The sequence below is a fragment of the Physcomitrium patens genome, chromosome 10 (genome assembly GCF_059467195.1).
Source record: "Physcomitrium patens ecotype Gransden chromosome 10, ASM5946719v1, whole genome shotgun sequence".
In the NCBI taxonomy this organism is placed as follows: Eukaryota; Viridiplantae; Streptophyta; class Bryopsida; order Funariales; family Funariaceae; genus Physcomitrium; species Physcomitrium patens.
Genome location: NC_143419.1, coordinates 7,849,028 through 7,862,741, shown reverse-complemented (window position 1 = coordinate 7,862,741; position 13,714 = coordinate 7,849,028). Strand labels below are relative to the sequence as shown.

Sequence of the window (13,714 nt, the reverse complement as noted above, 5' to 3'; positions counted from 1 at the left end):
TCAATTTTATAGATAATTTTAACATATAATGATTCATAAAATACATCTGATAATATGATGTCAAAAGTTAGAAAATATCAATCTATGACTTATGCATATAAAAAATACAATTTTTAAACCATGTTTGTAATTCAAAATTGAAAGAACTTTTTAATTTATGAAACAAATAAAAGCTTAACAAACCAATAAGTTAAGTTATAAATTTATTGCCCATATCACTTAGAATGGTGTAAATACAAAGGTACAAAATAAGAAAAACAATATAATTTTAAGAATTAGAGATAGTACAAGATTTTTTATAATGTTGTAGAATTTAAATGCATTGTGTTTTATTATGACAATGTATTGTTTTTTTTTCCTAGTTATTATTTTTGTACTTGGTTTTTTTAGAAGCATCTTTTTATTTCTATAATATTAAAAAAAACTTGTTTTTTTTTATTTTTGTTTTTATTTATATATGTAAATTTTATATTCAATATACCATTTCGTCACCAATCTATTACTATTCAAGAAACTTAAGTCCAGAAAGGTTGTCAAAATTTCTTACGAAATTGAATAACAATGAAGTGGAAGCACTCACTCAACTTCTTTCTGAGCTTACTAATATTTCACGTGGACCTGAATCAGAAAGGTCTAGCTGCAGATGTTTCATGTAGTACTTGGAGCCCCGCGATAAGTTGATTCGAGCCTGTCTTTCCTCAGGAAGTGCATCAATCTCACACTTACCAAATCCCCGTTGTACAAACCTGTTGCAAAAAAGAATCCCAAGTTAGTCAAGTCGAAGCCCGGAACATACAGAATAAACAACTCAAATGACAATGCAGGGACGAGTATGTTGAAGGACTAACCAGTCTGCAGTACGTGTTGTAAGTAGAAAAAGCTTCTCCAAGCCCAAGTTTACTGCTTTTTTCTCAAGATAATCTTCACACATAGCAAAAATATCAATGTCGCAGTTAATCGGGCTCGATTACATCATACATGGCATTTGAATGTTTATTGCACTGATAAGTTTCCATGTCTGAGACAGAGGATACACCTCGACATGCATACAGCTCAATTGTAGAATGTTTAACTATTTGGTCGGATTGAATCAATCAGACTAATAACAGGTTAAGGCAGACGAAATTACCAAGCAAGGTGTCTCCACGACCATGACCGCGGCATTCTGGTGAGACAGCAAATGCGGCAATTTCTCCACTCTTTTCATTTAGATAAGGAAAAAGGGCAGCGCATGCTATGACAGAGCCATCCCTCTCAACAACGGTGAAAGCATCCAGCTCTTTAAGCAGCTGCGACAATTGTAGCAGTCAATGAGGAACTGTCATGAGATGAACCGTGTGTATTCTTGGCCAATCCGCCCCTAATATATGGTATACTGGAACTCGACAATTTGATATACAACCAATAGACAGATACAACACAGAACATAAAGCCACACTTGGTCACAGAGTTTACTATTATAACAAAAATCAATGACACAATTGAAGTGCTCACCTGCTGACGGGAACGGTGGACCAATACTCCATTTTCTTCTAGAGGCCGGAGCAGCTGCTCTATGCTAACAACATCGTTTGTATTTGCAGATCGCGTGCCTTCGTACGTATCGCTAATGTGATCATGACAATTAACAGCAGAATTAGCATTGGAGGGGGGGGGGGGGGGGGGGGGGGGGGGGTTGGGGTGTGTGCGGTGCAAAAATGCTCTTCGCCTTCAGAAATGGTGAAAATGAGAAAATGTAATAAATCTGTAGCAGCTGCAACTTACCAAAGATGCTGCATTAGAAACATCACACGACCACGGCTAAAAACCTAGCAATGTACCTTGAGACCATTGTTCCAACCCCATCACGGGTGTAGAGCTCCAGCAGCAAAGCTCCTTGAATGTTACCATTTAATAAGTGTACACGACCCACACCACCCTTCGAAAACATATCAGGTTACACACCATTAGGAGGCAGCCAGTTCGTACCGTCTATTCATTCTCGGAGGAATCAAACAGAAACTATAAGAACCAAAAACACTAAAATCCTCATCTGCAAGCAGCACACAAATCAAGTTGTTATTAACAAATTGGAAACCCTTGATGAACATGAGTCAAGCAAATTAGAGCTTACTCGACAAACGTAGACAGCCGCCGTGAGCTCGGACAGATATGCGTACGTTCGAATCAACCGCTCCTGCCCACCAATGGCAAAACCTTTTCGGATTGCATCATTACCGTCCGTATCGCCCGAAGGTAAAGCTTCACTGATGTAAGAGTCAAGGTGTTCATGCCCCGTCATAATACCATTCACCTCCCTGGTCGCCTCAAAGTTGTTGGAAATAGAATCGTCACGTGAAGCACAACCGACCTTTGTCTCAAGACCTAGGCTTTTAACATACCCTGGTCCAGCGACAGCTTTCACATAGTCAGCGGCAGTGTAACTTTGTCCTGCACGCTTTCGGATGAGTTGGTCAGCCTCTCGTAAAGTCATAAATCTTATTAAACGCCCATTTTCATCACATACTTGACCATCTAATAAACAAAGAAGCTTGTCGGCTTGAAGAGCTGTTGCACAAGCTGTTGCCACCTCGTAAGTGCTGCAAGAGGGAACGTAGACACGGGAATCAGTGAAGATACATGTTTTATGATGATGCATTAAAATTTGGTTCAGGTGTGTTTGAAGTGTTACAACACGATGGCTGAGAACAAAATCAGTTATCTAACGCTGGCAGTTTCATGACACCTTATTGCAGAGAAATAGAAAGGATGTAGGTGTATCACTTACTTACAGTTGAGAACCTCGCCAGAGGCGGAGTATCCCAAGTTGCTGAGAATAACAATGCAGTTGCTATCTAATCGCTCTTGGATACGAGCAACATTGATCTTCTTCACTTCTCCCGTGGACAAGAAATCGATGCCGTTTACCACACCTCTTGGCTGCACCAACATGATCACATCACTAGTATCCAACAAAAATTGAAGGCCTTCAAGAGGCTTTCTACAAACAACCTTCCATAATAATCTAATTCTCAATGTCTGTAGAACAGTTATTTTATCAAAACATCCAGTTCCCTCCAGCTGATATGTCCGTTGTTGCTTCAATTACAAGGACTAAAGCTTAACTAATCGAAAATATTCACTCCAACCTAGCTTGATGAAATCTAGCTGCACAACAAAGTTTTCGAAGCACCAAAATTCGATCATAGGGAATATCTCGGTAATCATACAGAACTCTCTTTGTCAGGTTTGTACATATCACTCGGCAATTTAACACACTTCAGTAGATAATAGTGAATGCCAAATTAAACTCAACGAGGCCAATCAGCATCCTTGTTACATTACAAATATTCGCTCCCAGGGTTCCAACAGGACTTGATCTTACATACCTTGGCTGTTACAAAGTTTCCGCTACAGATGCTTACGCCCACTTCATGCCGTCGGTCACTGGAACCATGACGCCGGAGTATAGGAATAGAAGGTCCCCTCGAGAGTTTAGCTTCGATGTCTACGCGGATCTTGCCAGCAGCTTCCATTGAAGCCTGCAGAGCTTGATCGTTCGTTATTCGATATGCCCCCACGTACTGCGGCTCAATCCCTGCCCACTATGGTTATGATTTGTTTAAAAAGATAAGGGTCTACCAAACTAGACTGTCCTGATCACTACATAGGTACTAGAAGTGAAGATAATCCATTTTCAATGCCAACATCATTCAGCTATTCTTACCGGCTCGAAAAGGATGCTTGTTACGAACATGGTGCGTAACAAGCATGAAGTGAAAATTCATGTGACTATTTAATTAATAAGAGAATGACTCAGACACATTGATTCCAAGATCGAACGGTGAACGCAGCAAAGAGGGTTTTTGTCTTCTTTCTTTTTTACCTCTCTCATGCAAGAGCTGATCAATTTGAATGTGTGTGCCGGGCACAATGACCAGCTTAATTCCAAGACCATTTAAAAGAGCTATGTCCTGCAACAAGACGCATACGCATGTGATTCCCAGGGTAGAGACGCACTATCTAAATTCACCAATGCAATACGTAGCTGCGATTAAAATTCCTGTGACAAATGTGTCCAAGATGCTGCCCATGACGCACCTGAAGAATGCTCTCAAGTGCAGACTTATTCTCAACAACTTCGCCAGGTATGACGATCACAAAAGTGCTCCCCCGATGCCCTTGAATGTATGGTGCGGCTGCCCGAAACCAATTCACAAAGGGCACATTACCCGCCGCCAGATTTCCGGTATTCTTTTCCTGCCCATACCCCTGTCCTTTCTGACTTGACCAGCAATAACACTTAGTCGACCCCCTAGCCTCATACGAGAAATGAGATCCGTCAAAACACCCCCTATTGCTCCAAACATTAAAAGATTGTCTTTCCGCAGTAAGTGCATTCTGCAAAGCTGCATGCGGCTGCAGTGATTTAATGAATTCAATTCGAATACAACCTCCTGCGCAATTCTTGTCCAAACCTGCAAATCCTGTACCAAGTGGCGCATACTGCGAGCTATTCCGCCGCCACAGCCCAACATAACGATCCCCATGATCACGGCGCGAAACATTGAACCCATGGAACATGCGATACACATCACTTTTCCCGTTCTGCAACGAGCAGTCGTCTAGAATGCTAAATCCTGGCAGCGTCCTAATTTCCCAACCTCTCACATCGATCACCGACCTCGCCATTTGAGACCACTCTCCAAAAACCGCAAGCTTCAATTGCACCAGATTTAGGGGGAAAAAAAAAATCCACCTTGATTACCTCTCCAATCACGAACCCCACATTTCGTTTACATTACACTGAATCAAAACTCAAATCAACTACCTACGCTGCTGCTCACCAATCTCCACACAACCAAAACATAAATAAATAGCTCCCTCTCTTCGCCTTTACTCAATTCCCTACCACCGCCATCAGAGCCCAAACTCAAACAGCAGCTGAAAAATGCACATCCGAATCAATGTCACATCAAACCTCCAAGAATAGGGTTCGGCAGCTCCCCACCTCCTCTAACTCCTACTCCATGTCGAAACAAAAAAACTACAATCGTATGTCATCAGCATTGCGTGATGACTGCACTAGTGTAAAAAATTTTAAAAATAAAAAAACATGTCACCTGGTGGTCATTTCGAGAAACGGAACATGTGGTGGTGAGGTCGGACTGTGCGGTGGGGTGTGTCGGTGAGAGACATCGGTGTGCTGAAGCGTGGCTCACATGACTGCGAGGGAGAAACCAAGGGAAGTGGGCATGGCCACCACCGCAGCCTGGTGGAGCTTTGTGGATGTGACATGGGTGCCGCATGGACCACAGTCAGTCCCGCAACTCAGAATCTTTCCTCTGGTGCAGCGACGATGCGGCCCTTTGTCTTTTGCTGGCCCCCACCTCGCTTCTTTGTGGGTAGTGGGACCCCGGGACCATGGAATCTGTGTTTCTGGATGCGAAGGAGGAGGGGTTCTGTTCCCGACACCACCCCCCTTCCTCTCTACCATTTCCATACAACTCCATCGTGTTGTAGAATGTTCTTGTCACGTACACCCACCAGACAAACTGTCAGAAGATGCAGAAGATTCGCTAATAGAATCTTGGAAAATTCACTTGGAAATTTATGAGTGACTGTCTGCGATTCACTTCAGAAAGTGGAAGTAAACTCCTCATACAATTGCATCTTCAATTTCCAATTCTTGGCCCTTGGTCAAACTTTATAATTTGGAACCGTTGGGCAATTCCATTTGAAACACGTGTTAAATCAAAATTTAAGAGAAAAGTCGAACTTTTTTTAAAGTAACTATGTGATGTACTGTTGTTTGAGTTCGTAGTCTTGAAGTAATCGTATGGTTAGTTCATGAATAATTTTTAATCCTTTCTTTTTTAATATTCTCATTCTAGAGTTTAAAAAATTGTTTTGTGCCATAAAAACCCATGTGTACTACAAATGATTACTTTTTAGACTTGTTTAAGAGATTTTTTTTAGCAATGTAAATGTTAGAATTTAAATTGTGTGCTTACGAAGTGTAGCAAATTAAGTTTAAGGTAAAATAAGCTTCGTGTGCATATCTCCACTAATATTTTCAATTAGCTTTTAAGGTGAATTTTCCAGATTCATTCGCTTCAATCTTTTGTATGCAGCTAGGGGGGTAAAATCTACTAAATACATTCATTTGAAAGATCAAAATAACTTTTAAAAAATTGAATTTAACTTAACAATTCCGGCACACTTTAATTCAATGAAATTTATTAAATTCAGATTTGCAGATGATTATTTCGTAATAACATTCATATCATATCATGTATTTGTCCCATTCTCTAAAAGGTAAAAATAAGAACAAAAACTTAAGCTTATATACACTGTTTATCACTAATGATACTCCATGCTTTACACACATTCTGTAACCTTCCGATAATCACTGAAACTCTGCACATTATTCTTTGCCACATTACTAAACAAAAACTCTAGCTCACTTGTTGTATGCTTGTAAATTATGCATGCAACAATTTATATTTCAGTTTTCAACTCGCAATCTCAACTGATTTGTTATGATCATTTCTGTCAAAGTGTAAAAACTCTCAGTTTGTTGCAACTGCATACTATATCTGAATTTGTGGATCAGCCTACTCAAATGTGTTGCAACTTAAGTGTAAAGCAAGCATCTCGCACAAGCTGTCAATCTCCACACCAATGTCGGTCTCGAAGGGTAAACAATGCTTACCCTGTAAACATTAAGCATCGCTAACTGCCAATGCAGTTGAAGTTAGCAAAGGCTCTGCTAATTATGCACCAACTTTAATCATTGTTTTACTAGCTGTAGAGACAGTGGCAAACACTGTGCTCCTCCAAACCCACTTCATAGCACTGGAAAGTTCACATAAACCAAACTGTTCGGTTGTTCTGCTGTTACATTGTTGCATAATCCATCCTTTCCAAGGAAAAGACAATATTCAAAAGAGGTGTAATAATTAACAAATCATGATACCACACTGCAGTGCAGAAAGGCCGCTTGAATCATCTGGAGTATATTTGTCGGAGGCAGAAAAGCCGCCATTGTCATTATGCAACAGTCAAGGACATTGACATTTCTGAGTCACGGAGTACATGATCCGTATGACATAAGCCAGTATCATGATTCAACAAGGATCAGCTGCGCAGCGGACGCTGCTCCAAATTGCCAGTTAAACACCACGCACTGAGACAGGGAATTAGGGCTGCCAAATGACAAGAAAGGGTGATGCAATCTCAACTTCCAAGTGAATGACACGTAGCTATACTAAAATCTGCACCGAAACCGCAAAAAGGAGTGGCCTTATCTGGATTCTAGATTGTAGATTCCGCACTCGGAAACAAAAATCTGCACATAAAATTTCCACAAAGTTTATGCTCAGTGAGGTGACTTCTAGAACGCAAAGACTTGAACCTCTCCCAGATCTGGATAGACAAGGACATCAACTGTCAGCAAGTTATCATTGACGGGAGAAAAGACCACATCGCAATTGAATGTCATCCTAGTTAGTAACGTTGTACTTAACGAAGCGTGGACCCAGAGTCAGAGTGGAACTCTGGCTTCACATGGGTAAGGACTGAGAACACCAACTCTTGTGCATACTATCAATGCGGTAAGGTAACTCTAAAAGTACAGTTTGATAAGAATTGCACCCCAGTAGCGAACCCTACAGATGTTCACACAGTTAGGACCGACAGAGATGTGACGAAATGAGTTGTGCTCTTACGGTGATTCATCAGAGTACCATCCCTCATCGCCACGTTACAAATTGAAAGGCTAGAGAATGCCAGTATATGTGCCATTTTTCCTGTAAAAATAGGTAGTAGGTGCTGTCGCACAATATTAAACATGCGGAAGACACCCCGACATTAAGGTTTACAACCGTCAACTCTCAACCAGGTTACGTAATACGATGTTCATGTAAGATAATACTAGACTTCTTTCTTTCATCCCGGATTGGAACGGAAGAGTTTCCATAGTATGTTGAACCAGGGTACTCACGTTCGATGGAGTAGCATACTAAGTGAATCAATGACACCAATGTCTACACGCACAAATTAATTAATTGATTAACATGTTCAACGTCACGATAACGCAAATGTCGGGAAAAATGTAGTTGGACTCAATTATTTCGTCGTACCAGTCCCATTCAGAAAACTTGAGGATCCACAAGTCGAAGATGGTGGATAAAAGATATCGTCAAAGGCATGCGACGAGTTTCTAGCTTCAGGGATTATCATTTAACAAAGAAGCAAATTCGTTACCCTACACTAAAACGGGGATTACATCAGTCTCATGATACATTACAACTTTTGTAAGAGGAACCAGTAATCTCATTCAATGAGTGGCCGTTCGATTCCAGAAGTCTATAGTGAAAGGCGGCGGCAGAGTTATCAAGTCATTTCAATATTGATGAAATTTCAACACCCTTCGATTTAACAGGAGCAAAAAACCACCATCATCAAAGATCGCGATAATATGAATGACCAGGTCTTTTAAGTACAAATTCTTCAAACTCCTGCAGGCAGCAGTCACACCTCTCACTGAATCAATGCTTTCCATAAAAGCTTCACTCAGAAAAAACTTAATCTGTTAAGCATGGGATGAAAGGAACTTGCAATACAATCCAACGAACTTCATATGAGAAAACACCTTTAACGATAACTCCAAGCGTACCTAGTGTAGACTGGGCTCAGAAACAGTTCGAAGATACGCTCCTATAGTTGCTGAATATCGGCTGACTTGTTCGACAAGAGAGAGTCTTTACAACCTCGGCGCTAATTTGAAATCATAGTACTCAATATAGCGATTACCAGTACCTGTGATATTAGCCGAACTCGACCTCAATAGGAATTGCACCGTCGGAGGTCTCCCCCTGAGACCCAAGCAGGAAGACGGGCTGCTAGACGACTTAACAACGTCTGCTTGTCGGCATTCAGAAACGCTGATTCAGAATACGTTGGGTTTCTGCTCCCTTGGTATAGTTGTCGCAATGCTGCAAGTAGCTCTCCCCGTTGCCTTAGCGATAAAAGACTGCCAGGAGTATTCGAACAGTCTTTGTATAGTGGAAGATATCCGATTGCAACTTGCAAATCTAATGGCAGCTCGCCCACACGCAAAGGTGATTTTGCATGCTTCCTTACAAGCATAACGCTGAAAAAGTGCCTTTCTCCAGCTTGTTTACCTGCTTCGAAAGCTTCCTGTGACCACTCCGTTCTCAGAGCTGTTTTCACAGATGGATCTGTTTCGGGCAATTTAGCAAGTGTGACAGCTTCATTCATGGTAAAATCCTTATTCATTAAAAAGTTTGAATGAAGGGCACAAAGAACTCCTTGTGGCCCAAGTGGGGGACCCCCCGTGTCGGAAGCTGCCTGCCGGACAACGTGAATCAAACTTCTTGTGTCAGATGACTGGTGGATGACGCTGAGAAGGTATTGAATGGCGTCCATTCGACAGAAGGTTATGGACAAATTCAGATACACGTATACAGCCTCGAAGCACTGCAGTTTCAGAAAACATTGCACCACTGAGAGCAGAACATTCAGCCGAGCTGCTTGAAATGCAGCAAGCGCAGTAACTGTGACACTCAAATCTTTGATCCCACAGTCGATAAGTAGAAACTTAATAGCCTTCAGTGGCCACTCCGCGCTACTTGCTTCTATAGAAACATTCGAAATATGCAGCAAACGCCCAATATCTTCAAGGCTTCTATCAGCAATGTCGAGAAGACGGCTACTGATAACGTCAGCTGCACCATGTTTACATACAACTGATAAAACTTTGAACATGTCCTGTACAATTGTTGCGCAGCATAGATTCTTTCCAGATTTGCAGTGCAGTTTCGTCAATCCCAGTGAACCTTGCCTGACCTTCTCCTTGTATTTGAATAACTTATACAGAAAGGTCACACAAATCATTAATAGGATCCGCCCGAAGAAATCTGGGGTCATGTAGTTAGTTCCCAAAACCAGTAATCTTTGGAGTATCTTGGATTTTTCCACGAAGATGTCGCCATTCCAATGTTCAATGACAGCATCTCCACAACTCACTTGCAAAGCTTGCTGGAAGCTTTCAGCTCCGGCGTCTGCCAAGCTCTGTATGGCGTCAGCCAAGAACCTAACTTCCTCAAGTGTCCTGCAACTCCAAATTCGGGCTGCGCTCATAAGAAGGCACTTGTCAAGTCCATCCCTGTCCGCAACACCGATCACATAATCAATGATGTCCTTCTGAAGCCCTGCTAATGCTCCCACGAAAATTGCATCGATTGCAGGAGGTCTAGAACGCTTGATGAAGGCGTCTACGATGTGGATACGCCCGGACAAGCCAGCACGGGTCATGGCGCCAACCAGGTACTTTTGCACCTGCATCAGTAATATTATTTAGAGTTACATGATGTAAATGCCGAGATTATTGAAGCATTCTAATCAGCCAGGGACTACTCTGCTTTGATATTCGATAACACTATTTGGTGCTTCTGACTCTCCTTGCGAGATTGTGGACCAACCGCAGAAGTTGGTGCTGTTTCTTTGGAACTTAAAAGAAAATGAAAATAATCGCCTGTTTCTGGAGCAACGTTATTCTACAGGACGAACTATGTGCGCCCATGCCTTCGTTTTATTAACAAACTTGGCAAGAATTGCATCTTCGCTTGGCTACGAGGTATCAGATGCAAACTATATGTAGACGAGAAAAGGAAACCAGACATGAGAACCTAAGATCCTGCTAGTACAACTGAGCTCGACCTCAACGAGGCATAGGAACCCCAGAGCAGATTGTAGACCTAGCTCTTCGTGCTACGCACCATGAAGCGTTACGTAATGACTGTCGTTCATTCAAGAGTACTCGTACAGCAGACTTCGTCAGGACGGCTTCACGGAGTGTCCTCAAAAAAAGTGTCAAACGTCCGCACTAACGTAGACGAATAGAATACGACAGCTTGTAATCAACGTCTAGAGTGCTCCGGTATACTTGGAAAACCTAAACAAATTGATCAGAGACCAATCTACTGATCGTTACAGTGTGATGTGTCATTAAGCAAGGTCTCACACGAAGTGCTAGTCGATCAGACTAGCAATGTAAACGTGAAACCGGATAAAAAATTCAAAGTTCAACTCCTATACTCCATTATTGCAATCAGGAGTTTGCTTCCAATTGCGACTCATATCAGCGTCAATTCTAGTGAAGATCAGCTCAAAGCCATGCCCTATCTTCCAAACGAACACACCACTATAACAAGTTCTCGGAGGAGGAAACTCAACTAGTCACCCTGCTCCAAATAGAATATTGATCCAGCAAAATGAAAATCAGTCGATACACGTTTCTAACGGAACTAGTAATCTCTCTCCGATCGATTCAAGCGAGTAGCTCTGCTCTTACCGTTAAATGACCTTCGGCCATCTCTTAGTCAATGATCTTCAGGTTGGATAGCTTGTTAGATACGGCTTCTCACCTAATCAGTACTGTCTCCAGAAACTCTAGCACGTTACAGTGAGGTCCAAAATGGTGCTCTCAAAAAGAACCTTCGAATTAAGAGTACTTTGGAGACTGAGCGCCGATAGGCAGTTCATTCGCGTTGGCTTTATAAGTGGATTACTCACCAGACAGACCAAGGAAGGAAAAAGCAGCCAGCTACGGCACAAAGCTATCATCAAAATGCCTTTTGCTCAATGGAGACCGAGTTACATTCAATAGAGCGTAGATAAAACCCCGAATCGTCACTATCGGTCTAAACAGATTAGCGCTCCACGCGCATTTCATCATCGTACATCCATCTTTCCGACTAATACATTTTGTTCCAAAAGTCGCCACCTACTCCTGTACGTAATACCGATCATGCAACAAGTGATCACACAGACTCAACCTCACGCCCTGTCCATAGATTATTCCTGACTCTCCCCTAATCTGCTCTCTGTAGTTAAAGAGTCCCCTACCACGACAACGCATCCTCCACTCCAGTAATCCGCACCCTCTCACCCGACACAAGGGTAATCAGGGCCTCCCATGCAGGCTTGCCACGTGAAAGCACTACAAATCACCGCTCACTCAATCCCGGGCATGAATCCACATTTTAAAACATCCACAAATTCCTCGAAGTCTTCCCGTGAGCCATTCGAGCCCAGTTGCTTCCCCGCTGCGCTTCCGGTCCTACAGTCAATTCCTCACCACGCGAACACTCGCACGTGATTTTTCAAGCAACTTCGTCAGTTGTCGCGCACACGTACACAAATCGGCTGCGAGAGTCAGGACCAAACTAGTGCGCTCAATGACGAAGGAGACGAAGGAGAAGGCGTGCAATGAAGGCAGCGATGGCCCGGAAATGAGTGGGAGAATGAGGAGAACCGGGGGGGGGGGGGGCGAGATTCAATGCCGAAGGGCAAATGAAGAGGGGGGGTAGAGGTTGGGGGGGGGGGGGAGTTGATGATGACGACAACGACGATCAGGCTGGGACACCGAAGCATCATTCCTGGATTAGAATAGACCACAGCAACAGTTGATTATGCTTCTTTCTTAATGGCGTGAACCCCCACAGTCATGGGCTCCGACTCCCATACCCGTGACCCCATCGCCACGCCGCCCCTCCTTTCTCTCCCTTCACAACTCACTTCAGCTCCTCTTCATAATTTCTTTTTATATTCAAAGTCTGTTTAAAATTTAATTTCGCTTTTGTATAACATAAAACACACATGTACCTATGCACAACAGCTCTTGAATTATAACTTCGAAATTCCTTGAATAATTTAAGTGATCAATACTATCCTTACACAATTATTGATGATGCAAAAGTAAACAGGTAATCTGCATTTAGAGATTTTAAAATATCTGAAATCTGTTTAAATCTGATACACTCAAAAGATAAAATCTTAAGAGTACAATACATATATATATAAATATATATATATATATATATATACACACACACATACAATTTTTTCATATTATACACACACGTATACACCACATCTTAATGACATAATTTAACTTTTAAATTTGTAATATATAAATAATAACATTCTAATCACAAAAATTGTAATTTTTGGATACAAATATTAGAATAAGGGTATTGAAGTTTTTTAAAAGAGTATACTTGAGACAAAAACCAATATTCACTTTTAACTTGGTACATAACCAACCCTAAGAAAAATTACAGTATATTGATAATATGTTATAAATAACATGTTAAATATCAAAATGTTTGGTAACTTTAATTTTATATCAAACTAGCTAATTTGTATTAACCACTTGTTGAGCGTTCAATTTTAATATTTCAATGTCTAATTAACTTAAATTCATTATAGAAATTGTACTGCTTATAATAATAAAAAAACAAATATTTAAAATATTTTTTGAGCTTTTGATTATTTTATAAATATCATATATGCATTCATACATCAGCATGAGCTTACTAAACTTTTAACTCTAAAGTTCTTATATGTATATAAACATACATATATATATATATATATAAAAGAAAGTATCATGAAAAAATTTATTTTTAATGTATAAAAATAAATAAAATTAATGAATAAAAAATAATTATTTACTTATTCTAATCTTTATTTTATAAACAGAGAATATTGACTTAATAATTAATTTCAATAAAATATTTGTTGGTATATTATTCTGATCATGTACATGGAGAGAAAAATAATCAAAGTCATAACAATAAAATAGTATAATTAACAATTTGAATTGTACTCTATAAAAGTGAAGTTGGAGGCAGAAGTAATTACA

At 40.9% G+C, this 13,714-nt stretch overlaps 2 protein-coding genes across 4 annotated transcripts; both read right to left on the bottom strand.

Annotated features, from left to right (window-relative positions):
* Positions 1–520: 520 nt before the first annotated feature.
* On the bottom strand, positions 521–5,239 carry LOC112287370 (putative amino-acid acetyltransferase NAGS1, chloroplastic). The gene is made up of 11 exons (XM_073536535.2): positions 5,103–5,239; positions 4,081–4,923; positions 3,866–3,953; positions 3,369–3,577; positions 2,768–2,919; positions 2,114–2,579; positions 1,821–1,918; positions 1,495–1,606; positions 1,130–1,289; positions 849–921; positions 521–746 (listed from the first exon to the last, which is right to left on the bottom strand). Exons 2-11 carry the CDS (start codon positions 4,669–4,671, stop codon positions 581–583), a joined length of 2,115 nt encoding a protein of 704 aa, XP_073392636.1. The 5' UTR covers positions 4,672–4,923; positions 5,103–5,239; the 3' UTR covers positions 521–580.
* A 1,026-nt stretch (positions 5,240–6,265) lies between these two features.
* Positions 6,266–12,323, bottom strand: LOC112287314 (uncharacterized). 3 transcript variants are annotated; one of them, XR_016505099.1, is made up of 3 exons: positions 11,360–12,323; positions 8,660–10,344; positions 6,266–8,501 (listed from the first exon to the last, which is right to left on the bottom strand). XR_016505099.1 is itself a non-coding variant. In XM_024530210.3 (2 exons), the coding sequence occupies exons 1-2, from the start codon at positions 11,378–11,380 to the stop codon at positions 8,827–8,829; spliced, it is 1,539 nt and encodes a 512-aa protein (XP_024385978.1). In that variant the 5' UTR covers positions 11,381–12,323; the 3' UTR covers positions 8,659–8,826. The 3 variants fall into 3 exon arrangements, 1 of the variants encoding a protein (XP_024385978.1); XR_016505100.1 differs by having other exon boundaries at positions 8,085–8,501; positions 11,914–12,323; XM_024530210.3 differs by lacking the exon at positions 6,266–8,501 and having other exon boundaries at positions 8,659–10,344.
* Between the last annotated feature and the right edge of the window lie 1,391 nt (positions 12,324–13,714).

Bases quoted from the DNA above. Each gene is read 5' to 3' on its own strand.
- LOC112287370 (XM_073536535.2), bottom strand. From the start codon at position 4,671: ATGGCGAGGTCGGTGATCGATGTGAGAGGTTGGGAAATTAGGACGCTG. The intron at 3,954-4,080 runs GTGCGTCATGGG...GTCTTGTTGCAG, and splicing joins CACTTGAGAGCATTCTTCAG to GACATAGCTCTTTTAAATGG. The intron at 3,578-3,865 runs GTAAAAAAGAAA...CATAGTGGGCAG, and splicing joins TCAGCTCTTGCATGAGAGAG to GGATTGAGCCGCAGTACGTG.
- LOC112287314 (XM_024530210.3), bottom strand. From the start codon at position 11,380: ATGGCCGAAGGTCATTTAACG. The intron at 10,345-11,359 runs GTAAGAGCAGAG...TTACTGATGCAG, and splicing joins TGGCCGAAGGTCATTTAACG to GTGCAAAAGTACCTGGTTGG.